This window comes from Phacochoerus africanus, chromosome 10, assembly GCF_016906955.1.
Source record: "Phacochoerus africanus isolate WHEZ1 chromosome 10, ROS_Pafr_v1, whole genome shotgun sequence".
Classification (NCBI taxonomy): domain Eukaryota; kingdom Metazoa; phylum Chordata; class Mammalia; order Artiodactyla; family Suidae; genus Phacochoerus; species Phacochoerus africanus.
In genome coordinates, this window is record NC_062553.1 from 85,621,451 (window position 1) to 85,646,735 (window position 25,285).

General features: G+C 36.7%; 1 protein-coding gene across 4 annotated transcripts in view; it reads right to left on the bottom strand.

Annotated features, from left to right (window-relative positions):
* Positions 1 to 1,047: 1,047 nt before the first annotated feature.
* IL15 (interleukin 15) overlaps positions 1,048 to 25,285 on the bottom strand; it is a 73,183-nt gene continuing 48,945 nt past the window's right edge. For all 4 annotated transcript variants that reach the window (XM_047798926.1, XM_047798928.1, XM_047798925.1 and 1 more), the window contains 6 exons: positions 11,422 to 11,520; positions 10,194 to 10,291; positions 8,754 to 8,838; positions 5,443 to 5,487; positions 2,925 to 3,062; positions 1,048 to 1,449 (listed from right to left, as the gene is read on the bottom strand). In XM_047798926.1, coding sequence (XP_047654882.1) covers positions 1,339 to 1,449; positions 2,925 to 3,062; positions 5,443 to 5,487; positions 8,754 to 8,838; positions 10,194 to 10,291; positions 11,422 to 11,433 — 489 coding nt within the window. In that variant the 5' untranslated portion in view covers positions 11,434 to 11,520 and the 3' untranslated portion in view covers positions 1,048 to 1,338. The remainder of the gene's footprint in view (positions 1,450 to 2,924; positions 3,063 to 5,442; positions 5,488 to 8,753; positions 8,839 to 10,193; positions 10,292 to 11,421; positions 11,521 to 25,285) is intronic.

Here is a 25,285-nt window from a genome sequence, read left to right on the forward strand (position 1 = left end):
ATGTTTCAATAGAGAAATGGTTTGTACTGTGAAATGGGGAGAAATGGATTCTTAGGATTCAATTCCTACCCTATAGTCTCTCAGTGAAGATTGCCAGAAGTGGACCAGGGGAAAGAAATTTGTGATGAGAAGGAGACTATGTCATTTCAGCCAGTTCCATTCAAGTAGAGCTTCAAAGTTTTAGATGGTTTACTAAAAAAAAAAAAAAAAAAAAAAAAAAAAAGAAAGAAAGAAAGAAAGAAAGAAAGAAAGAAGCAGCAATTATTTTATGCCAGATCACATTGGCTCTAACTCATCAGCAGTTTTTATTTTACAAACATGGCAAAAACAATGTGGAAAAATAAAATACCCATACTTGGCAAAGCATGAAATATAAACAACTTAGTTCATACACTTTTTTGATACACGATGCCCCCTGTCAGTGAGAGTTTATTATTCCCACCCCACCTACCATTGATGGCTGCCTATTCCATGCCAGGCACTTGTAATTTCTTTTTTCTTTTTGTCTTTTTTAGGGCCGCACCCACGGGATGCAGAGGTTCTTAGGATAGGTGTTGAATCGGAGCTGCAGCCACTGGCCTGCGCCACAGCCTCAGCAACGCGGGATCCTAGACGCATCTGTGACCTATACCACAACTCATGGCAACACCGGATCCTTAACCCACTGAGCGAGGCCAGGGATCAAACCCGTGTCCTCAGGGATACTAGTCGGGTTTGTTAACTGCTGAGCCACGATGCGAACTCTGAGGCACTTGTAATTTCTCTCTTTCATAGAAGTGCTTTATATATCAATAGCTAAATTACAGAATAAAGCGCTGGTTTCCTAGTTCCTCCTTTCTCATTGGTAGTCAGTTCTTCCACTAAGGGCTACACCTAACAGAGAAGTAAACGAAGCCTGCAGTCAATGGTCCACACTGGTTAGGACACTGTCTTTACGTGTAGCAGCGGTGCCTCGTCCCACTGGTTGTTCACTAATTTGACGATCACTCTTGAACCAAACACTCTATTTTCTTATAAGTGGTAAAATATCAGTGGAGTTATGAAGGATAAAATATGTACAGAATTTTATTCAACATTTTACATTATGCTACAAATATGTACAAGTTCAATAATAAATTAAAAATAAATGAATAAAATATGTCTGAGGACAGTTCCTGGACACTGCATGCAATGCCATTTTTTTGTCCTCCAAGAGCTCATCTGATCCAGGATGCTGAGCATCTTCTTGCTAGAAGAACTTGTTTTGGCACCACATTTGAAATGCTGAGCGCTTCGCTGCCTCTAAGCAGTGGCAAGATGTTTGTTAATAATAGAAACGCTGACAAGGATCAGTTGCAATCAAGAAGGGTTGATGAACATTTGCACGATATGTATAAAACTCTTCAAAAATTCGTTAATATTTTTTTCCTCCAGCTCCTCACATTCTTTGCATCCAGATTCAGTTTTATACTGCCAAACAAAAAGAAAGGATTAGATGGGAAAGTCTACTATATGCCTTTCCTAGGAACATCGTGTCACTTGAACCGGGGGGGGAGGTCTTGAGCCATAAGAACATTGACAAATTAATATCCTATTAGGAAGAACTAGGGGAAAAGAGATCTAGGAGATTTGGTACAGGCTGACTTGTCCTAGACTGGATTCCAGATACTGGAAAAAAATCAGACATGGCTATGGGACTATGAATTTCCTGCTTAGAGCACTTCCATGATTTCTAGTCATCTATCCTAGCACGAAATCCACAACTCCTTGCATGGCATGCAGGCCCTCCTTGAGCTGTGTCTTGCCTATTTCTTTCACCTTTCTTGCAGCTGAAAATTTACACCTGGGAACACTGGGCTCCTGCCTTTGGCCTCCATGTGCACATCGGGCTATCCGAGGTTTGTGCTTTTCTCTCTGCCTGTTCCGTGCTTCTACTTTAGCTCCTACTACTTATACTTAATATCACTCAGGTACTGACTCCAGTAGGAAGGCTTTTTTGAACCTAGGAGCTCCTGGGGATGAACTAAGTGTCCCACCTCTACATTCTCAGAACCCCTTGTTTGGATTCTATCTGTATTATATCATGTATTATGTATTATACAGAGTTTTATGCCTTTCATACCACTATTCTCTAGGTTTTTCCAGGAGGGTAAGGCCATGTGTTTTGACTTCCTTAACATATAGAACAGGGCTTGGCACAGAGTGTGCACTCAGTCATTACTAGCTGAATTGAACTATTTCAGTGAATATAAAAAATTGTTGTACTTTAAACAGTTTCATGAATAAGTAGAATATTCTAAATGTAGCAATCAAAAATAGACTTTCTAGAGATCATCTGAACCATGAAAGATGTACCAGCAAAAATCAAAATTAGATTTTCCACCCATTAAATGTTTGAAATTCAGATTCACCAATATTTATCAAGCACATCCTGCATGCCAGGCACTGTCATATCCCATATAATGCTGTCCTATTTGATCTGGGAAATAATCGTGTCAGATGGGTAAGGCAGAGATATTAAATGAATCATCTCAGCTGACATAATCAGTGAAATTCTCCATGTCCAGGTCTTCTGACTGTGCAGTCCTGCCCATCCTTTTGCTGCATGTGCCCCACTATGTCAGGATGCGGGACTATATAAATGTACATTAAGAGTTTGCCATGGATGTTGTTATGAGCTGTCTGTTGCTCGGCTCAATCTTTCAACCAATAACAGATAACATATCACAAAAGTCTTTTAAACATTAATATATTCATTTCAGAAATGGATCAAGTATCCAGTATATGCCAAGCATTGTTCTGGGAGTTGGAAAATGGTGTTTAAAAAAAAAAGAAAAAATAGGAGTTCCTGTCATGGCTCAGCAGTAATGAACCTGCCTAGTATCCATGAGGATACAGCTTCGACCCCTGGCCTTGCAGTTCTGCATAACTGCTGGGTAACTCACCTCAATGGACGATAAACTGCTGTTTGCAAGGATGATAAGGTTTTCTACTGTATCACTAATGTCTGAATTTCTGGACTCTTGCAAAATGACACGTAACTCCAGGAGAAAGCACTTCATTGCTGTTACTTTGCAGTTGGGCTAAAAGAATTACAAAGAACCATTGTGGAAACAAAAATGATTATTTTCTGATTATTCAGTTTCACATAGATGTAAGTTGGTTTTTTTATTTTTAATTTTTATTATGATTGATTTACAATGTTCTATCAATTTCTGTTGTACAGCAAAGTGACCCGGCATTCTCACATTATTCTCCATCATGTTCCATTGCAAGTGATTAGATATACAGTTCCCTGTGCTATATGGCAGGATCTCAATTTTGCTTTTTTAAAAAGTCAATCCAACTATTTGATGAAGAAACACAATACCCCTAAGGAATTCTACCTAGGAAGCAACCTGATTTTTTTTTTCTCTCTTTTGGCTTTGAAATCAAAACCCAATCAAACTAAGAACAAAACAGTCAGAAAGGATGGTGATATTGTGCAAAAGAAAACATAATAACCCTAGAAAATATGGAAATCATAAAGCACTTTTTCCTCACTAAGCACATTTCCTCTGTGGAAAAGGGTGCTAATACTGACCTGAGACTCTCAGTACATTAATATAGACGGCGAATAGGGAAGAGTGTTTTAGAATCAGATCCTATTGGTAACATGTTAAACAGTGGTAGCTGCTAATCATAATTCCTGCAAGTTCCAAAGTTCTGGAGGCAGGCGTGATTCCAAGAAATTTCTTAGAAAAATAAAAGCACAAATATGATCTCTTCACAGGCTGGCCACATCAGAAAGGTACCTTGCAGGTCTCACAAAAAATACATTTCCCACAATGATTAATTTAATGAAAACCTGAACTTCAAACAAAAGAAGCATTTAATGAACATGCAGCAATTTGAACACAACTTGTCTGATTTTCTGTGCTCAATACCTGGGACCCTTGCAGACCCTTGACAAGTGCTCACTAAATAAATGAATGAATAAAGACTGGATAGAGTTCCCTGTGCTGTACAGCAGGACCTCATTGCTTACCCATTCTAAACGTAATAGCCTGCATTTACCAACCCCAAACTCCTAGTTCATCCCACTCCCTCCTCTCTTCCCCTTGGCAACCTCAAATCTGCCTGTGAGTCTGTTCCTGTTTTGTAGATAAGTTCAATGCGTGACTGGGCCACTATGCTATACAGCAGAAATTTGCACAACACTATAAGTTAACTACATTCCTAATAAATAAATAATAAAAAGTGAATGAGTGAATGAATGAAGGAACACACCCACTGGGCCTGGCCTTGGCAAGCTTCCTTATTCCCCCCATAGTAGCTGCTCCAGATTGAAAGGGTAATTGCTGTCACCATGTTGATAACAACATAAATTTAAAAAAAAGTAAATTAAATGATAACACTGAGAAATATTTAGTGCCTTCCAAGGAAACAAATCTAGGAAGTGGCTGAGTCAGGGTTTAAATCTACATTCCAATCTCAGCTTCTTTCTACCACCAAGAGTTGAAGGTTCTCTTCTTGCAAAAAAGCGTCTCAGGATTCCAAGAGTTGGTGGTTAATTGATTACTTTCTACTTTGAAGAAAATGCAAAGGAAAATGGAAAACATGCTGAAGCCAAAAGAGGGAGACAATTCCTAGGAGCAGCACCATCCAAGTGGCTGATGGAAGATCTGTTTTTTTCTAGTTTCTGGCTGTGGCTTCTTTCCAATGCTTAGAAAGTCTTAGAACCTTCTATTTCAGAAGAGTTCTAATTAAGGAAAAACAGAGAGAGGACTCACTGTTTGGAATGCACACACATAGAGTTTATTTTCTACGAGGTGAAGAAATTGGGGATTGGTTTCCTGGTTTTTAGTAATCAATCCAGAGGGAAAGGACTAGCAACAGGACTGAAATCCTACATGCCTTACGTATTGTCAGCATATTAGTGAAACAAGTTATAGATCATTTTTGAATTATGATAGATTTTAAGGATAATGTTTACTTCTTTTCTCACACAGAGAGTAACAAGTCAGAATCCTTTTCTGACAGTTGTTGAGATTCGGGAAAAATGTAAAGCATCAGTGTACTTCAACAATTTATTAAAAATATGATTAAAAGTGACAACACACTGTAGTACTGGAAACAACTGATACTTTTAAACTGAATGACTTGGTTCTTGCATTTAATTGCATCCTGATCTAATTGCACCATAGAAGTGTATGCTATATTTAGTCTGACAAGGAAGGGAAAGGCTTTTGTATATCTTGATTTGGCAAGGATGCTACAATGAAAACAACACACATGTATCTCTTTCTTTCCAAGACCCACAACCTCAACAATTACACATAAAATTCATTGATCATATGCTGTGAGAACAGGCCAAAAGTTAGATTTAAAAGGTATATATATTTCAGTAAGTTTATGAAAATATGTTTCTTAGACCTTTGAAAACTGGAAAATACAGCAATATTGAAAATAGACTATACTCACATGAGCATCACTTTCAGTATACAATGTGGCATCCATATGTATAGACTGAAAGGAAACAAAATTAGGTAATATGAAAAACTATGCCCTGCTTTAGGTACAATGAGAACGACCTGCTGAAAACATTAAATTAAGCTTCTAAATTAAGTTCTTTATTTTGAGATAATTTTAGACTCACATGGAATTATAGGAGAAAATACAGAGAGATCCTGGGTACCCCTTCACCATCTCCCCCAGTGATGACATCCTGCATAATACAGTACAATATAACCAGGAAATCGACATGGATACAGTATACCCACTTTGTTTATGTTTTTCATGTTTTCTGTGTATGTGCAGATGTGTATAGTTCTATGCAATTTTATTATATGTGTAAATTCATCTAATCACTCTTGCAGTTAATATACCTAACAGTCCCATCATCGTGAGAATCCTCCTGCTACTCTTTTACAGCCCAATCGCCTTCCTCCCAAAATGTTCCTCCATCATTCATCCTCCTAAACCTTGCTCTCCACTAAGTAATGCTTTAGTTAAATCCCACAAATCTTCATATGTAGTATTTTCATTATCATTCAGTTCTATATTTTTTAAGATCCGTTGAGACTTACTCCTTGACTCATGAAATGTTTATAGGTATATCATTTAATTTCCAAGTGGAGATTTTCTAGTTGTGCTTATGTAATTGACTTTTACTTGACTCCACTGTGGTGGCAGAACATCTTTTGCATGATTCAAATTCTGATAAATGTGTTCAATCGTGACAAGGGCCTGAAAAAAATATTTATTCCCTGTTATTGGGTGAAGTGTTCTATCTACGGAAATTAGATATTGCTGGTAGATTGTGTTGTCCAGTTCCTCTATTTTCTTTCTCATTTTATGTCTAGTAGCTCTGTTACCCCAAGGAGGAGCTCAAGTCCTCAACTATTTCCGTAGATTCATCTGCTTCCCCTTTCAGTAGTATTGTTAAGTTTTTTTGCTTCTTATATTTTGAGGCTCTGCTGTTTGGTGGGAACACACTATCATTATGTTTTCCACATTCATCTTTTACCATGATGTAATATCTCTCATGACTCTAGTAATTTTATTTGCTATGAAGCCTACATTATGTGGTATGACTACAGCCACTTCTGATTTTTCAAATTATTATGTAAATTATTGCGTGCATGTACCTAGGTTTCTTAGAGCTGCTGGAGCAAAGTACCACAAAGTGAGTGTCATCAAACAGCAACAATTCACTTCTTAGAGTTCAAAGCCAAGGAGTCAATTGGGCCGGCTCCATCCTAGAGAACTGCTCTAGAGAACTGTCCTTCCTTATGTCTCCCAAGCCCCTTGCATCACCTGGTGATCCCTGGGATTCCTTGGCTTGTAGCTGCCTCTCTCCAATCTCCTTTGGTTTGTAATTGCCTCCATTTTCACAGGGCCTTCTTCCCCGTGAGAGTCTAGGTGTCCTGCCCTCTTATTACAAGGACAGTAGCCATTGGATTTGGGCCCAACCCTTCCCACTACAACCTCACCTTAACTAATTATATTTGCAAAGACCCCATTTCCAAATAATGTTATATTCTGAAGTTCTACATGGGCATGAATGGGCAGGGGGCACTATACAACCCACTACATTATGGCATATTCTTTTCTCTTTTAATTTAAACCTACTTATGTCATTATATATACCTATCATTATATATCATATATATACATTTGAGGCAAATTCTTTGTAGACAGAATAAATTGGTTTGCATTTAGTTATCATTTAAACCAATCTCTGTCTTTTATTTGTGTTCCTTTTCTCCTCTCCTTCCAGGACATCAATGCTAGGAATTCTGGGTCTTTTATTGTCACAAAGATCCCTGAGCCTTTATTTACTTGTTTTTCAGTCTGTTTTCTCACTATTATTTTATCCTCAAGTTGACTCTCTTTCCTCTGTCATATTCATTCTGCTAATAAGCCTCTCTAGTTTGTTTTATATTTCAGTTATTATATTTTTTAGTTCTATCATTTCCATTTGGTGCCTTCTACATATTATATTTTCTTTGCTAGGACTTTCTGGTTTCTTTTTTTCAGTTGTTTTAAGGATATTTGTAAATGCCTGCTGGCACATCTTCATGATGGTGGCTTTAAATCCTTGTCAAAAATTCCAACAGCTAATCCATCTCCGTTTCAGAGTCTGTTTCATCATCTCTTCTCATTCAAGTTGTGATTTTCTTGCTTCTTGGCTTGAAAGTGATTTTCAATTGTATTCTAGTATTTTGGCTATTATGTTAGGAGGCCCTGTGTCCTATTTAAATCTTCTATTTTAGCATGCAGCCACCCTGTGTAGGCTTAGTATGCAAATTCTGACTTAGTTCACATGCTGTGATTCCAATAATGGTTTAGTTTTAAGAATCTTTGTGATGCTAATTTGGACAGCCTGGTTCTCCTGCTGCCCCTGTTGCATCATCACACCATAGGAGGACCCACATTTGTCTCCTCTACAAGTTCTGCCAGGCCAGCTAGTGTCTCCAGGTGGGAAAAGGGTTCTCTTATCCATGGAAGAGAGAGCCCTTCCCCGGGTCAGGCCTTTCCCCCTATAGGGGCCACCAAATTGTTGCAGAGACATGTTTCTCTGAAAACTCCATCTTGTCCTTCTTTACTTTATCCCATCTTCTTGCCTTACTTTATCCCATCTTCCTGCTTGGAAAAAACAGTCACAGTGCTGGTAAATGACTTAAGCTTAAGAACTGTTATGTGCTAGAGGTCAGTGTAAGAGCTTAACCTTTTACCAGCTAAGTGGTTTTTAAAATAGTAAAAGAACTTATGTAATAGCAAACAAACCCTATATCATCCATCCATAGCCACTTCTCACTTGATCTCATCTAAAGAGCACAATAAAAGCGTGTGGTTTCTTGAGGCAGTGCTCTTAGTCCCTGAGACCTTGGGTCCCCCGGTTCCCACCTTTACTTAAGATAAATGTCTCTGTGTCTTGTTTTATGTTAACGTTTTTCCTTAAGTTCCACAGCACCCTTTCTTCAGCCCCATCCTGCTGAGCTGGTCTCGGCACCAAACTACTTAGTTTTTCCGGCAGAAAAAGGGAGTTTCTTTGGCCTGTGGTGACAGAGAGCTCTTTATGTTGCGCCACCTATACACTGAATTTTAAAGATAATTACAATCTGAAAATTCTAAGTAAAAGATTTCATTTGAGGCTCTATGAGGTGCACAGACTCTACAGAGATATTACTGTTTCAAGTGAGATTTCATTAAGAATGACAGCAAAACACAGGGATTAGCACACTCCTTAGCAATTAAACCAGATATTTTATGGAAAAATGAGTACTCACTCGAATAAGATCTTCAATTTTTTTCAAATCACTTATTACGTGCTGCCAGGTTGCTTCTGTTTTAGGAAGACCTGCACTGATACAGCTGAAAGCAAAACGAAAGAGCAAAGCCTTTTGAGTGAGCATAATATTATCTCGATGAACACTACAGGCAAAAGAGCCATCAAAACTTTTTTACTCCGACACGTGAAAGTATGAGTGTTATCCCTGCCTTGCAGATCAATATTAACACTGAACACACAGGACAACTTTGATGCTATAGGATAGCTTGTTGACCGGTCTGGATTAGAGAAAAGCCTATTTGGACAGACAACTTATAAATAACCCTGGTGCAATTTATCACAATAAAAATAAAAACAGTACATGATGCATGGCAATGCTCAGTAAATGTTTTTGAATGAATCAACTACTTTAAGTAGAGGTATCATTGGACTTTTAAGTCTAATAAATTGTATAATTCTTAAAATAAGAAATAATCTTTTTCGTATAATGATTTTGACAGTAAATAAGTATTTTTATAGTAAGTTAAACATGCCTCTTGTAGGCTCCTTGTACCAGTTTTCTCCATAAATATTATGGACTTGAGCCTTATCTAGTCATAAAACTAGATCGCATAACTTATTTATTTTGGTAAAACAGAAATGTCAGGACACATACACTGACTAAGTGACTTTGGAAGAAGTCTTAGAGCTTCAGGGAAAACAGTTGCTCAGTAATGGATCTTCATGAGAGCCAGTACAATTCTTTTTTGTGAGGAGAAGGTACCCTCACAAATCAATAGTTCCCCGTAGCATGAAGGCATTAGTAGAGTAAAACTGAACTGGGAATTAGCTTACATAACTTGAGTTGAGTGCTTAGAGCCAAGTTAGTGTAGGGTATTAGCTGTATCTAACAGAGAAGAAAAAAGTTAGTAAGCATGGTAAAATATGAATGTTTATTAGGAGGAAAAACAAAGGGCCTAAAGAAAGAAATGGTTTAAACCAAGCTAGGATAGGCCTCAAAGGGTGAGAAGTCAGTGCCAGGGAGAGATTTTTAAAAAGTATTGTGAGTCCTAAATATCTATTTTTTCTCACTGCTGTGAAAATCATATAGGATGTTAATACAGAAGGTACTTTCAAATTTAGTTAGATACCAAGTTCAGTTTATTTGCAGGATATGATATTTGTTTGGAATATTACAACACTATAGAAATGCTCTGTGGGATGTTTACCAAACCTCTGAATCTCATGATCTGCCCTCTATCATACCCCAAATACTGAGTACCTGAAGGATGTAAGCAAACTGAACATAAACCAATTTAATAGATAAGATACTAAAGAGCAATGATCATAGTCATTGATTTAAGCAAATCGAACCTAAACCAATTTAACAGAGAAGATACTAAAGAACAATGATCATGGCCATTAACATGATAATATTTATGATGAAAGACAAAATTACCCCAAAATGAAGACATGAATGCCAGCCTCAGTTAAAAAATGACTGTTCAGAAGTAAACACAAGTAGCACTGGATGCAAGTACTTCTCAAATATGGTTTCTGAAAAGTATAATCACAGACAAAGTCGGTAAATTTTTTTAGTTAAAAATCGATATTTAAAATAATACCTTATCGAAATGTAAATTTATCAAAATTTCAAAATTCCTTAGTAGAATTCATGAAATCAGAATTGATCTTTTCTGTTTTCTTCCCCATCTTCAGCTCTGTTTCCCATGTGCAAAATTCTTTAATATGTATTTCACCAGAGGCACTTCACTGACAATATAATACATACATACATATATATATATATGTATATATTTTGGCCATGCCCATGGCATGCAGAAGTTCTGGGGCCAGGGATTGAATCTGTGTCACATCAGTGACCTGAGCACAACAGTGACAACACCGGATCCTCCTTAACCCGCTGTGTCTCCTCAATGACAATAATTTAAAGAAAATATACGTATTTACTAATTTACTATATGCCAATATCACCACTTAATTTGTTTTTATTATCCTTAAACTTCTCTCTCATCCTCCTTCCCTTTTTAATTGTCCAACATATTTCATACAGCACAGATTAACAACATGAATGAATTATTAATATAAGCGTGCCCCTTACATATTAATTTCATGTAATGATATGAAAATTAATTACACATTAATGGCATTTGGAGAAAAACTGGATAGAAAAAGAACCAACCAAAGATATTCTATGCCATCCTAAGGGTCAATACATAATCATTTTTCTGAGTGATTTGGGAAAATCACTTATCTTGGAACTTCCCAGAGTTTTAATACATCTGCCTGTCTTTTTTATATTGTCAAAGCCTTCGCAACTTCAGGGAGTAGCGTTAACTTGACCATTTAATAACTAAGAATATGTGCCTTCATATAGTCTGCACTGAGGGGCTGAATAACACCCAGATTTGCCATCAAAGACCACATAACTTACTGAGTAGACAGACACATAAAGAACAAAATAAGGTGAGATACATGAAACGATACATTTAGAAGAACATAAAGAGCACATCAGGGTGTTAACAGACTTAACCTGTTTCATTTATTTTCAGAATAGGAACAATCCTTATGTGAACAGACATCTGTGACATTCCAAGATCTTTAGAGAAGAGTTATAAAACTTATTAAGAAAAGCTCATATACTATCACTATGCAATTTTTCTTACCAAAATTCTCATTACTCAATGCCAGGATAAATCCTTAAGTACTGAAGAAGAGCTGGCTATGGCATTGGGTTTCCAACAGCTGTCCATCCAGGATACTTCCTACAATACAACCCAGAGAAAAGATGATCCATTAAAAATACCCATTATTTTTAAACTGGTAAAATTGAAGTGTTCAGGGTTTACCTGAATGCTTTGTAGTGTTTCATGCCTTCATGCCTTTGCCCATTATTTTCCCTCTACCTGGAAAGCCCCTTTTGCCTTTCTTAGGTTGGGAGCTTTAATCATCCCTAAAGGAAATCTATTTTTGTCATCTCCTCCAGGATGCTTTCTTTACCTACAAATCTGCGGCACCTAAACAGGTTTAGCATTTACAGCCCTATGATGAAAATATGTGGGCGGGATTCTATGATTTCTTTGAGGATAAGGTCTGTTCTTATTCATCTTTGCAACCTAGTTCCAGGTACACAGTGCCTGGAAATGTCTCAGTAAATGTCTGGTGAGCAGAACTGGAAGATAATAGGTCTCTGATTCCCTTTGTTATTGACTGATTGCTTATTTGGTATATTACCACATTCCTATAATTCTTCCTGAGTCTCTGTTCCGAAGTCCAGCTCTCTTCCCAGCATCTTGAAAAAGTCAGATATTTAATAATCATGAAAATTTTTTTTTTTCAAAACTGAACTCCTCACATTGTCTCCTCTCCCGGTCTACCTCATTTTAATAAACAATAACTTGGCTCTTCCCGTTTCAGGCCCAAACCTCCAATATTATCCTTGACACTTTCTTTCATACCCAACATCCAACTCATTAGAAATTCTGTCTCTTCAAAACATAACCTTCTCTCCATCTCCATTATTGTTATCCTGGATTATTGTAGCAACTTCCCGCCCAGCTTATCTCCCCAAGCCCGTGCTTCCCCACACCCAGCCTTTCTCAATATGGTAGCCAGAGTGTGGCTTTAAAAATCTAAACCAGGAGTTCCCTGGTGGCTCAGTGGGTTAAAGATCTGGTATTGTCACTGCTGTGGCTCTGGTTACTGCTGCAGCTGGGTGTTCGATCCCTGGCCCAGGGGCTTCCGCGTGTGCCATGGGTGAAGCCAAAAAGAAAAAAAGAAAAAAAAAAGCTGAAAATCTAAGCCAATTTACATCCTCCCTGTGCTCAACATGGTTCAAATGGGTTTTTCCAGTGAAAGCTCAAGTCCTTCCCTGATGGCATATGTCTTGCTACTGGCCCCTACCTAACCCTCACCTCACGTCCTGAATTTCTGGCTGAATTTAGCCTCCCTGCTGTTCCCAGCAAGCTTTCCCCACAAGGTCTTTGTAGTCCATAAGACCTCTGTTACTGCCTCTGACTGAAAAGCTGTTTCCTCAAATATGGTTTGCTTACTCTCTTCCTTTAGGTCTCTTCTTTAATTAATTTATTTATTTTTGTTTTTTATTTTTTTATTTTTTGTGTTCAAAGTATTTATTTTTTTATATAATGATTTTTTTCCCATTATAACTGGTTTACAGTGTTCTGTCATTTCTCTACTGTACAGCATGGTGACCCAGTTACACATACATGTATAGATTCTTTTTTCTCACATTATCATGCTCTCTCATATGTGACTAGAAATAGTTTCCACTTCTACACAGCAGGATCTCACTGCTTATACATTCCAAAGGCAATAGTCTGCATCTATTAACCCCAAGCTCCCAATCCACCCCACTCCCTCCCCATCCCCCTTGGCAACCACAAGTCTGTTCTTCTCCATGTCCATGATTTTCTTTTCTGTGGAAAGGTTCATTTGTGCCGTATATTAGATTCCAGATATAAGTGATATCCTATGGTTTTTGTCTTTCTCTCTCTGACTTACTTCACTCAATATAAGAGTCTCTAGTTCCATCCATGTTGCTGCAAATGGCATTATTTTGTTATTTTTTATGGCTGAGTAGTAATCCATTGTGTATATATACCACATCTTCCTAATCCAATTATCTGTCGATGGACATTTGGGTTTTTTCCATGTCTTGGCTATTATGAATAGTGCTGCAGTGAACATGCGGGTACACATGTCTTTTTCAAGGAAAGTTTTGTTCAGATATATGCCCAACAGTGGGACTGCTGAGTCACATGGTAGTTCTATGTATAGTTTTCTAAGATACCTCCATACTGTTTTCCATAGTGGTTGCACCAATTTAACTTAATGTCACCTTATTGATGAGGGGCCCATCCTTGGTAAAATAGAGGTTAACTTAGTGAATACTATATTCATTGTTCTCTGTTGTGACTGAGTTAACTCTCAGGCACACTTTATAATTGTTCCTTTGCTTATTTTTGTCAGGACTTCCTATTTTTGTTTTTTACAGTGCTGTGTCCTTAGAAAAAGAATAACACATAGTTGGGGCTCAATAAATATTTGATGACTATTAGTGAATGAAGGGACCACAACTAAACTCCGACTGTGTTCCTTCCTATCCTGTGTAGTGTTGGGCAAATTCCTTAACTTTTCTGTTTCACTATCTTCTTTTGTGAAATGATGCTGATCATAATTATGCCTGTCCTGTTTTTCTCAAAGGTTGTTGACGAGATGCAAATGTAACATTAAGCGATAATGTTGTGAATCCTTATTATGCCTTGTGCACAATATAAAATTTAATCTTCACAATAATCTTCACAATAACATATGAGGTATATTCTATGATCATTTCCCTTTTGCAGATTTGGGAGGGAAAAAATAGAGAAGTGAGGTATATACATGTCTTGAAGTCACCTGGAGAATAAATGAGAGCCAGGATTAGAACTCGTGGAGTTGTGACTGCATCATTGTTGCCTGGCAGTCCTGGGTGTGTGTCTCTCCTCATTCTGTGTCTGTACTTAGTGCAAACGACTCCAGAGAGGAATAGGTTTGTAGTAGATACCCTTTATCAGTTGGATAATTTTTTTTTTAGGTTTAAGAAGTTATGTTGAATTTTGTCAAATATTTTTCTATCTACAAAGGCAGCTGTATGACTTTTTAAATCTGCTAACATATGAATGTACTAATAAACTCCCTGATGTTGACCATCTTCTCAAGAGTAAACCTTAATTAATTTTATTTCGTTAACACTCTAGTGAAATTTGTTAATATTTTATTTTGGAAATTAGCGTCTATATTCATATAAGAGACTGCTATATAATTTTCTTTCCTGGAATATCATTACAAAGTTTTGATATCAGATTTTGGTGCCCATGAATTAGAATAATCCTACATTACCATAAGTATTTGTAAATCCCTGAATGTTTGGCAAAAACATTCATAAAGAAATCAGAGGCTTTTTATTAGATATATTTTGATTAATCTTTATTTTTGTTTTCCTCATCTTTGTGAATGCATTTTGATAGTTTCCTTAGAAAGTCAGTGTTCAAATTGACTTGCATGAATATATAATTTATAAAAATTATATTAGTAATGGCTTATTTTCCATGTTAATATATATACATATATGTATGTATATAATTTGAATGTTTCCTTTTTAGTTTTGATCAGATTTGTTTTTCAAAGAGGTATCTCAGTTTTACTAATTACTTTTTTCTACTACATTAACCTATTTTTTAATCTTTAGTAACACTTTATTCTGTTTTCTTTTTTATTATTTTTATAGATGCTTGAGATTAATGCAGAATAAAGTATTTCATTCTAATTATTTCCTATGAAAGTCTATAAAACCCTCTATGCTATGCTTTCATCATAATACGGTATTTTTTTATGGTTTTTTTAAAAATGAAGTGTATTTTCAAATTGATTTTCACTTTTATACCAGCATTATTTGAAAGGATAATTTTACATTTATAAGTGGATCTTTTAAAAATTTTCTATTTGTTAGCTACTGATTTTAAATCCAATGTTATTGATATTATTTTAATTCAACATTAAAATTGAATTGGCTTGTGAGAACCAATGTTTAAATAGTCAGGCATTTTGTGAACCAGTTGTTAAAACACTGTTTGCTTAAAATCAGTATGGTGAAGTATTTATACAACAGAAAATGGCAAATGCTGCAAATTAGAGTAGCTGCTGTTGTTTTTTGAGAGCCAGTTAACTCGCATGTCCAGACTACATCCCTACTCGTTTTTGTTTATGTAGAAATTTCTGAACAGTATTTAAACATTTTTAATAACTCCTTGACTTTCTATTAGATTTTCCTCCATATAATTTGAAGCTATATTGTTAGGAGCATAAAGGTTCGTGGTTGTTAAATCCTCTTGTAGGTTGTAACTTTTATCCATGTGCATTATCCTTGTATTGCTTAGAATTCTAATTGAACTTCTCTCTTGAATTCTAATTTTCTGGTATTATTATTATTATACTTATATATTCTTTTCTTTTTTCTTTTACTTTCTTTCTTTCTTTTTTAGAGCCACACTAGTGGCATATGGAAGTCAAATCAGAGCTGCAGCTGCCAGCCCACACCACAGCCACAGCAACACCAGATCCAAGTCGTGTCTGTGACCTATATCACAGCTCATGGCAACATGGGATCCTCAACCGACTGAGCAGGACCAGGGATCAATCCCGCATCCTCATGAATACTAGTTGGGTTTGTTACCACTGAGCCACAATGGAAACTCCTATACTTATATTTTTTTAGCATATCTTTTTTGTGCTTTTGTTTTCAAGCTTTTTGTACCATTCTATTTTTATTCCATTTCTTATAAATAGGACATTTTAAAATCTATATATTTTTTGCCTCTCTAATTTTAAATCTAAGACAATCTAAGTGTCTTTTAGTAAGCAAATACTGTCTTTATCACGTCTCTGCATGTGTGAGTGAATGGACTTGTATGTTCAGATTTACTACTGCTACTTTTTACATGTGTGCTTTTAAACTGTGATTTCTTTAATTTTCTCCTTTTGTGCCTACCATTGCCATCTGTTAGATTGTTTCTTTCCTTTGTCCCAGTCTATTTTAATTTTTCAGTTTGGAAATTATGATATATCTAAGTTGTTTTTTTATTTTTATTTTTTCCTGTTGTGAACTTGTATCTTGACTTGTGCAGTCAATCATCATGAATGTGTTGCAACTCCACTAAATAAAAAAATACTTTTAGCATGAGTTTACTTCCTCTTCTTTTACCACAACATTTACCAAGTGGAGTTTATCTGTGATTTTCTGTCCACACTGCTATTTGGAAAAGTACACATTAGGGCAGACATTGCCTGGTGTTGAGGTTGGAAATGGAGTGACTTCAAAGAGACATGAGAGAAATTTTTGTGATTGTAGACATGTTTTCTATCGTGGTTGTATGGTTGTCAAAACTCTGCATATCATATACCTAAAATGGGTGCATTTTATTACCTTAAAATTGTACCTCAGTAAAAATTGATTTTAAAAGTGTAGTAGAGAATGACAGAAAGAACCAGAAATCTTTAGCTAATATACAGTAGGCTCGTTAGAGGTTGCATCTCAAGAAATTATAATGGCATAATTTTCCTAGCAATACTTGTAGCTTAGAATTTGAAATTGGCACAACAAAAGTAGCAGAAAGATGAAATGTAGAAGAAAATTAGGTGCTATTTAGGATGGTATTATGTGACCAGCTGGGACATTTGTTGGATAGGGAGGCAAATGCAGATAAGAGGCCAGTAGTTGTGAGAAGGGGGACGATGTAGTTGTAAAGAAAAGAAAAACAAAATCCAATTAACATGTAATATATGTTTGTTATATACCTAGCATATTTTTATGTTTTGGTGGTGCAGTAATAAACAAGATAAAGTTTCTAACCATAAGAATCACATATTTTTTGCAAAATAAATGAATGAGATAAAGAAATGGACTTTTAAAAATGCTATTACACCCAAGTATAAATATTATATGTTTTATGCTCCATAATTTCTTCTAACCACATCTTTCTTTTTCTTGGATAACTTTTTAATTTTCCTGGGATGCATTTTCACAGCATTATTTCATAGACATTCTGTGATCTTAAACATTCTAGGATCTGGTATGAAAGCATGTCTTTGCCCTCTTTCTCAAATACTAATAGCTTTCTAGGTTCTAGCTCATATTTCTGTAGACTTTGAGGCTTAGTTCTATTGTAGTATAAGTACCATTGTCAGATTCATTCTGATTTTTGTTATCAACTTGCTTTTACTCCATGAGTGCTAGCTAATAGCCTGCTTTGTTTGTTTTTAACCTTGGAATTAGAAATTTTTTTTAACTAACCATGTTTTTCATTTATTCTTTTTATGCCCTTTCAATATGCATACTGGTGTTTTTTTTTCCAGTTTTGTATAATTTTCTTTTATCATTTTTGTGATTATTTTCTCCTGTCATTTTTCTCTTTCTGGAGTTCCTTTTTGATACTATATTGGGATTTCTATGTCTTTCTCATAATTTCCAACTCTTTGTCCTTTTGTACTATGGTTTGGGAGAATTTCTCACCTTCACCTGTCTTTTTGAACAAAGTGCTTTTGGAAACTGACCTAGAGGAGTAGACCCCATTGACTATTCCTGGGTAGTAGGTTAAGTATCATAGTTGTCCTACTCTGGGGAAGCTATACTTGCCCTAGAGAATGTACTACTTAGCCTACCTCAAAAATACTTACACAAAACATTTTTCAACAACATTTACACTGAATGAAAAAAAAAGTGCATGTGAAAATATTGCTACACAGAATTGTGATCAGAGTTGTAAGAGCATCAACTGTGTATTCCCTCTAGCTACATAGATGCCTCATCATTGTCTGTCTTAGATGATAAACTACCTCAGGTGTTTCTGTATTTATTTTTTCTACTACCATCTGTTTAGTTAATGCCTTCTGAGTTGTCATGGTAACTAAGATGTCTAAACTTTATAACTTCCTTTGTTCTTGGTAGTATAGGTATTTCACTGGTTATGATTTTCTTTGAAAGCATTTTATTATAGTTAAGCAATTTGTCTTATTCTAAGTATTCCCAAGAACTTCAAAGTTGTTTCATTTGAAATATACATATATATATAAAATTTATAGACCTTGTTTGAAAGAATATTTTTAAATACTAAGAAATATCTTAATCATTTATTTTTATTGTTTTGATAAACTGTTGTGATTTATAGGTCCAAATAACATGTTGTGTGATGTAATAAGAGAATTATATGCCAATTTCAAATCTTATTTCCATATGAAGTCATTTTTAAAAATCACAGTAGTTACCCAGGATTATGTAGTTCATATTGGATTTTCTTTTAACCTTAATATTGGACACAGATTGTGTTTAATGAGTTGTCTTACTTAGAAATTTCATAATATTGATATCAATTGAAAACAACTTGAAAGCAATTACAGAAAAAAAAAACAGTACATTTAATGACAGGACAATTTAAGACATTAAAGATGTTGCTTTCTCAATTCCATTCAAACTGGGACTGACTAAGAGATCCATAGGTGCCAGAGGTTAGCAAACTATAGCCTATGGGTCAAAACCACCAACAGTCTGCTTTGATAAACGTGTACTGGATTATAGCCATACATATTCATTCACTGTCTATGGCTGTTTTCATATGATAATGGCAGAGTTAAGTATTTGTAACTGAGACCACAAGGTTTACAAAGCCTGATGTTGACCATCTGGCCCCTTAGAAACAATGTTTACCAATTCCTGTTTTATACAGTGGTGACAGTTCTGTCCACTCTTACTACCACTACTTTCACACCGTTATCAAATGACTCACTTTTCTCTGAATACACACTACGCTGGCTTGTGTATATCCTTGCTCAAGGTTCTTCCCTCACCTAGAATGTTCTTTCTTTCCTTTTACGCATATCTGACAATCTATCCGTTCTTCAAGGTATGATTCCAATAATACTTCCTTTATGATGTCCTATAATAATTAAAAACAAAACAAAAAAACCCCTGTATTTCCTGGGTAGTGACATCAGGTTAGGATACCTGTGCTGCCACAAGGTCAATGCAGTCACAAGATTAAAAAAAAAAGCCCTAAACCCCGAGAGCTCTTTGGGCTGAGATTTAGTCTTTCTTTAGCCCTGGATCTAGGTACCCAGGTGGATGAAGGCCACACCAAATATGCTGATTTTGAGGATCTTTCACTGCCATATGCAAATTACAAGTCACAGTTCAACACTGCTTCCCTAGTTCTCCAAAAATAGGACATACAAGGAAGTAGACAATTTATTTCTTCCCTATACTTGCCTTCTCAGAAAGTAACTAATTGGTTTCAGCCACCTGTCTCTAACAGGTATTTTGTGGGGATCAACTGAGATAACGTATGTGGAAGGACTTGAGTTGTGTTTCACGTCAGAACAGTTTGAAAGACCTATTTTTAAACTATCAAAGAGCCATGGCTGTTTATTATTCACATGGGATGAGTCAAACACTTCCTACAGTAAAAGGCCTCCACTTCTCAAACACAAGAGTTTGTACAATTTCTTGCATCTCTCCTTTCCCTGTGCAACTTGGATTGTGAGGTAGGTTTTTGAAAGCTGTGTATATGATATTTACCTGAAGCAAGTCACTTAATGTCTCAAAACCTTAATTTCCTCACCATAAAATAAGAGTAATGCTTCTTACATAAAGATATTGAGGATCGAATGTGATATAGTGCACATGAAATAATTTTGTAAACCTAAAAGCACTTGGTAAATAATACTTATTCTAATTAATAATGCCATCATTAATAATACTTGTATTAAATGTTAACCTTGAGTCTTGGCCAAAGAGAAAGTCATAGAGTATTATACCTTTTCAGATCTTCTTCAAACACAGGGATTCTGCACACACATTTCTAGTAAAGTTATTGGTCCACAGAACTACATACACCAAATGGATAAGGTTGAGAGCTTCCAAAGCTGTTAATGAAAACTAAAGAGTCTTTGCCGTCAGCCCAGGAAACCATGTCAGTTCTTTTGCCAAATTACAATCAAAGCTGCAGAAATTTCATTTCCGTTAATACTAGTGTCCATTACCACTAATTGTTAGAAGATTTTGAGGCCATTTCCTAGTAATTCTACCTTGCTTGGCATGGAGCATTCTGGCTCTAGCTCTTAGTGGTCCTAGACTTGCACCAGCTGGTGGTAGTTGGGCAGGGCAATGAAAAATCACATTGGTCAGAATTTAACATCCTGTGTGGATGGAGACCCACTGGTGCAAAAGCCCAGGAATGAAATCCTCCTGGTTTACTCAAAGAACTTCATGGGGCCTTCGTTAACAATCTCATCGCCCTTTGTAATGCTTGGTCTCAAATGAATAAATCTTGTTTTTTGAACAATGTGGAGGGTGGGATCCTGCAACTAAAAAGGAAGCAGAAAATTTAAGAGGCTTTGGGTGAAATTACAAGGTAATTTTAAAGTTTTGCAAAATATCTGGAGCACCAAGATGTATGTGGACCAGTAACTTTACTAGAGATGTGTGTGCAGAATCCCTGTGTTTGAAGAAGGTCTGAAAAGGTAAAATACTCTATGACTTTCTCTTTGGCCAGGACTCAAGGTTAACGTTTAATGCAATTATTATTAATGATGGCAATATTAATTAGAATAAGTATTGTTTACCGAGTGCTTTTAGGTTTACAACATTATTTCATATGCAATATCACATTCAGTCCTCAACATCTTTATGTAAGAGGTATTACTCTTATTTTACAGTGAAGAAATTAAGGTTTTAAAAGGTTAAGACAATGATTATAAGATGAGAGTAACAAGGAGAGGTTCCTTTAATTAAACCAAATAATGGGTGGTTTAGATCATATGTAACAGGAGGATTAGACTTAATAATTTGTTATGGAAAAAAAGGGCACTTATATTGGTTATACTCTTACAGTATCTTGTTTAAAACCTAATTAAATCCTGCTTTTTCCTTTAAAGACTTATACAAAATATATTATAAAGCAACCATTTTTGTATTTCAAAACCATCGGAAAAATAAAAGAACTTAATTTTTTAAGCCTACAGAACTTAATTGCAGTGGATACTTACGTCAAAGGACATGATAAATTTTGATTTTTTGAAGGGGGAGGTCATCAAATACATACTGCTTTAGAAGAACAGCAAAAAATAATTGTTTCTATTTTCTCCATTTAGGTTTTAAATTTTTCTTTAATAAAATGGAGTTGAATATAGGAATGTGTAATTTCCACATTTTTCACTGCCTTGAATTAGAGAATACATAATTTTTTACCTATGAAAGTCTTAAATGATGTTTCAGTTAACAGTGATTTATTTTAAAGACTGAAGACATTTATTCGATGAATGTAGAAGTAGCCACTTCTATTGAAAATTACAGTCACAGTCAGGGGTTTACATGCAGCGAGGTATCTGACAGCCTCCACTTTTCATGAATATGGCTTTGGAAATGTAGCCAATTCAGGAACATAATATGAGGGAAGAGTTTGGGCTTGTAATCTGGTCTCAAATTACAGACCTGGTCTCAAATCCCTACTATCTTGTACTGGCTATGGGACCTGAGCAGCTCACCCAAGTGCTGTTAACCCTATACCATAAGATTGTCCTGAGGCTTACATGCAATACACATGCTAAACGACTAGCAGAGTGCCTGGGGAAAAGTAAGTGCTCAATCAATGGTAATTCTCTACCCTGTATTTCTCCCCAGTAGTTGGTAATGGGCATTGGAGAAAGGGAGTGAACATGGTATGGCCAATGATAAATGGGTTAAGTCGTGGAAGAGCCTGGCTTGACCAGAACACTTGCTGTTCACTGTGTTCAGGAGCACAACGGCATCATCAAATCTGCATTTGATTTAGATCGTCTTGACCACCCTGCAGAGAATATATGTAAAGGGAGTAAGACTGAAGCAGGAATGAGTCAAAAGTTATTGCAGTACGTAGTTCGCAGGTGGACCAATACCAAAGAAGCAGTAACAGGAATTGAAAAGTGGTAACAGTATTACTTGTTGGAGTAATATTTCTCTGCAAAATTGGCAGGTCTTGTTGGCTGTCTGGGAGTGTACAGTGAGGGAGGAGGACGAGTCTAGAACAACTCACAGGCTTTGTGGTTTGGAATGTCAGAGTAGTGGGGCTACTAACTGAGACTGGACAGAAGACAGGGCTGGTTTCAGGGGAAGATGACTCACCCAGTGTTGGATGTGTTAAGTCTAGGAAACTAGTGGCATATCAGAGAAAACAGTCTGGCCAACAGATGAAGATGCAAACTAGAAGCTCAAGATATGGCAGGGCTGAAGATACAATGCACTGGTGTAAAACCATGAGTTCAGATGAGATCAAGCAAGTGGGGAATGTAAAGAGAAAACTGCAGTGAGAAAAGGGAAGAACAACCATCTTTAACCTTCCTTCAGGTAACGGCTTTGAGGAAAGGCTTCTAATTGCTTCAGGTTATTGGTCAGAGCTAAAATACCTTCCAGCAAGCAATTATAGCCCCCTCGTGGACTCAGCCCAGATCCTTGAATGTAGGAAGCACATTTTTTCAATTTGAACATTTCTGAAACAGATGTGAACATTTCATGTCTTATATATGATTTCTAGCTTCATCCCCACAAAAACCGATAGTAAAAAGATTTTCCATCTTAAAGAAAATGACGACGTCTCAGGGCGAGTTCTCTGGGAAGGAGACATTTATGTGCAGGATGTATATTGAGAAGTGTCTTCAGTATGATTCCCTACGGAGGAAGAGAAGGAGCCTAAGGCCACTCAGTCACTCTCTAGGCTCCATTAAGCTCTGAAGCTGGGATGGCCCTCCAGAGCTGTCCAGGGTGGAGAAAAGAGGCTCCCTGTAATGTGTCCACTGGCTGGAGGCACATTGCCCTGGAGAGGATGAGACCCTGGGCAAGGAAGATTTCTTCCAGAGAGGGCTGTCAGATAAAGACTTACCATGTGATATCACTTATATCTGGAATCTAATATATGGCACAAATGAACCAATCTATAGAAAAAAACAAACTCATGGACATGGAGAATGGACTTGTGGTTGCCAAGGGGGAGGGGGAGGGACTGGGAGTTTGGGGTTAGTAAATGCAAACTATTGCATTTGGAGTGATAAGCAATGAGATCCTGCTGTACAGCACAGGAAACTATACCTAATCATTTGTGATGGAACATGAGGGAGGCTAAAGTGAGGAAAAGAATTTATTTATATATATATGGATGACTGGGTCACTTTGCTGTAGAGCAGAAATTAACAGTAATTGTAAATCAACTATAATAAAAATTTTTTTAAGAAAATTAAAAAAGAAAAAAAGAAATCAAATTAAATCAAATAGCTACGCCTAAACTCCATAGGCCTCAGGTGCAGCCCTGAGAGATAAAAGAAAATATAAGACTAGCAAGTAGCTCTCCCCTGGTCAGGGTTAGCAAATTCTTTATTCTTAAAAGAGAATCTGGCCATAGCAGGCTATCTACTGCAAATGATATTTAAGAATGACATAAATACAGCATTTTTATCTCAATATGATTTGATCTTCATATGATTATGAATATTAAACTTCAATATTCCCTGGAACAGCCCATTTCAAGATTCATTTTAGTAAAAGGTGAGGTCATCTGGAATTTTTACCCTGTCTGGCATAAAGTGGAGAAAGAGAATTACTATGGAAAATTTTAAAAACTTCATAAAATCAAAAAAAGACATTCCTAGGGATTTACTGAAAAATTATTTGGCAATGAAAATGAAATAATAGGCATTCCCGGCATGTCTCAGCAAAAATAAATCTGACTAGCATCCATGAGGACGCAGGTTTGATCCCTGGCCTTGCTCAGTGGGTTAAGGATCCAGTGTTGCTGTGAGCTCTGGTGTAGGTCACAGACTTGGCTTGGATCCACATTGCTGTGGCTGTGGTGTAGGCCAGGGGCTACAGCTCCAATTTGCCCCCTAACCTGAGAAACTCCACAGGCCTCGGGTGCAGCCCTAAAAGAGATAAAAGAAAAAAAGAAAAGAAAACTAAATAGTAATGGTTAAATGCTAACTTACTGAGCACTTAGAATGAGTCAGGTTTATCATGAAATTGGTGACGCTTAGGCTCTGCCTCTACCTCACGTTGCCCATAGTGAAGAAGCAATAGCCCCAAACCCTAAAATGGGGGCATGGAGGGTGGCCCCAGCCTGGTGGTCACATTCTGCCCTCTAGTTGTCATCCTGGGTTTGTAGCAGATCCTGGTAGCTCGCAGGCTGCCAGCACTCCCCTCAATCTAGCTGGACTCCAAGGACAATCTAACCCCAGCAGACCTCCTAGAGAATCTGAACCTTATCTGTGATTCTAAAGATGTGAATATCAAGCCTGATGCCTGATGCCTCAGGGCCACTACATCCCAGGCTCTTGGCTACTTCACCTAGATACTTTATTCAGATACATGCTGATGTGCATTTTCCCTCCTCGCATGGTTGGATTTGCCCACAAGGATGGGTGTGGTGGGTGTGGGGAGTCAAGAGGTGCAGTGAGGACCTGACCAGGCTGGACCCACTGCAGAGCACTGGCCTGTCTGAGATCAGGCCAAGTAAAACCCTGGACTTCTCTGAGGCTTCCCTCCAAACAACGATCACCTGAGCAGGAAGCCTTGAAGGAAGTTAGAAATGTAGTACTTCTGGCAACACGTTCTGGAGGTAGATGAATACTTCCTAAACCATCAGTAATAAAAACAAATTTTAATCAACTTTGCTAGAGAAACATGTAACTTTTCTTTCTATTCTCTCTATAGAAAATATTAAAAATCATGAAAAGAAATCTAAGTGTATGCAGACAAAAATTTGTAGGAAACAAAGAAAATAAAGATCAGTCAAGAAGTTTATTAGTGATGAAAATGTTTCGTAATGCTTGTGGTACTCTTTGTTTTTTGATAGTTAATTTGCGATGCCTTTTCCCACCCTGCACAAATACCAAAAAAATGTTTTAATTGACTAATTTTGTATTCAGTAGGTGGTAATCTTTTACTTAAAGAAGGTC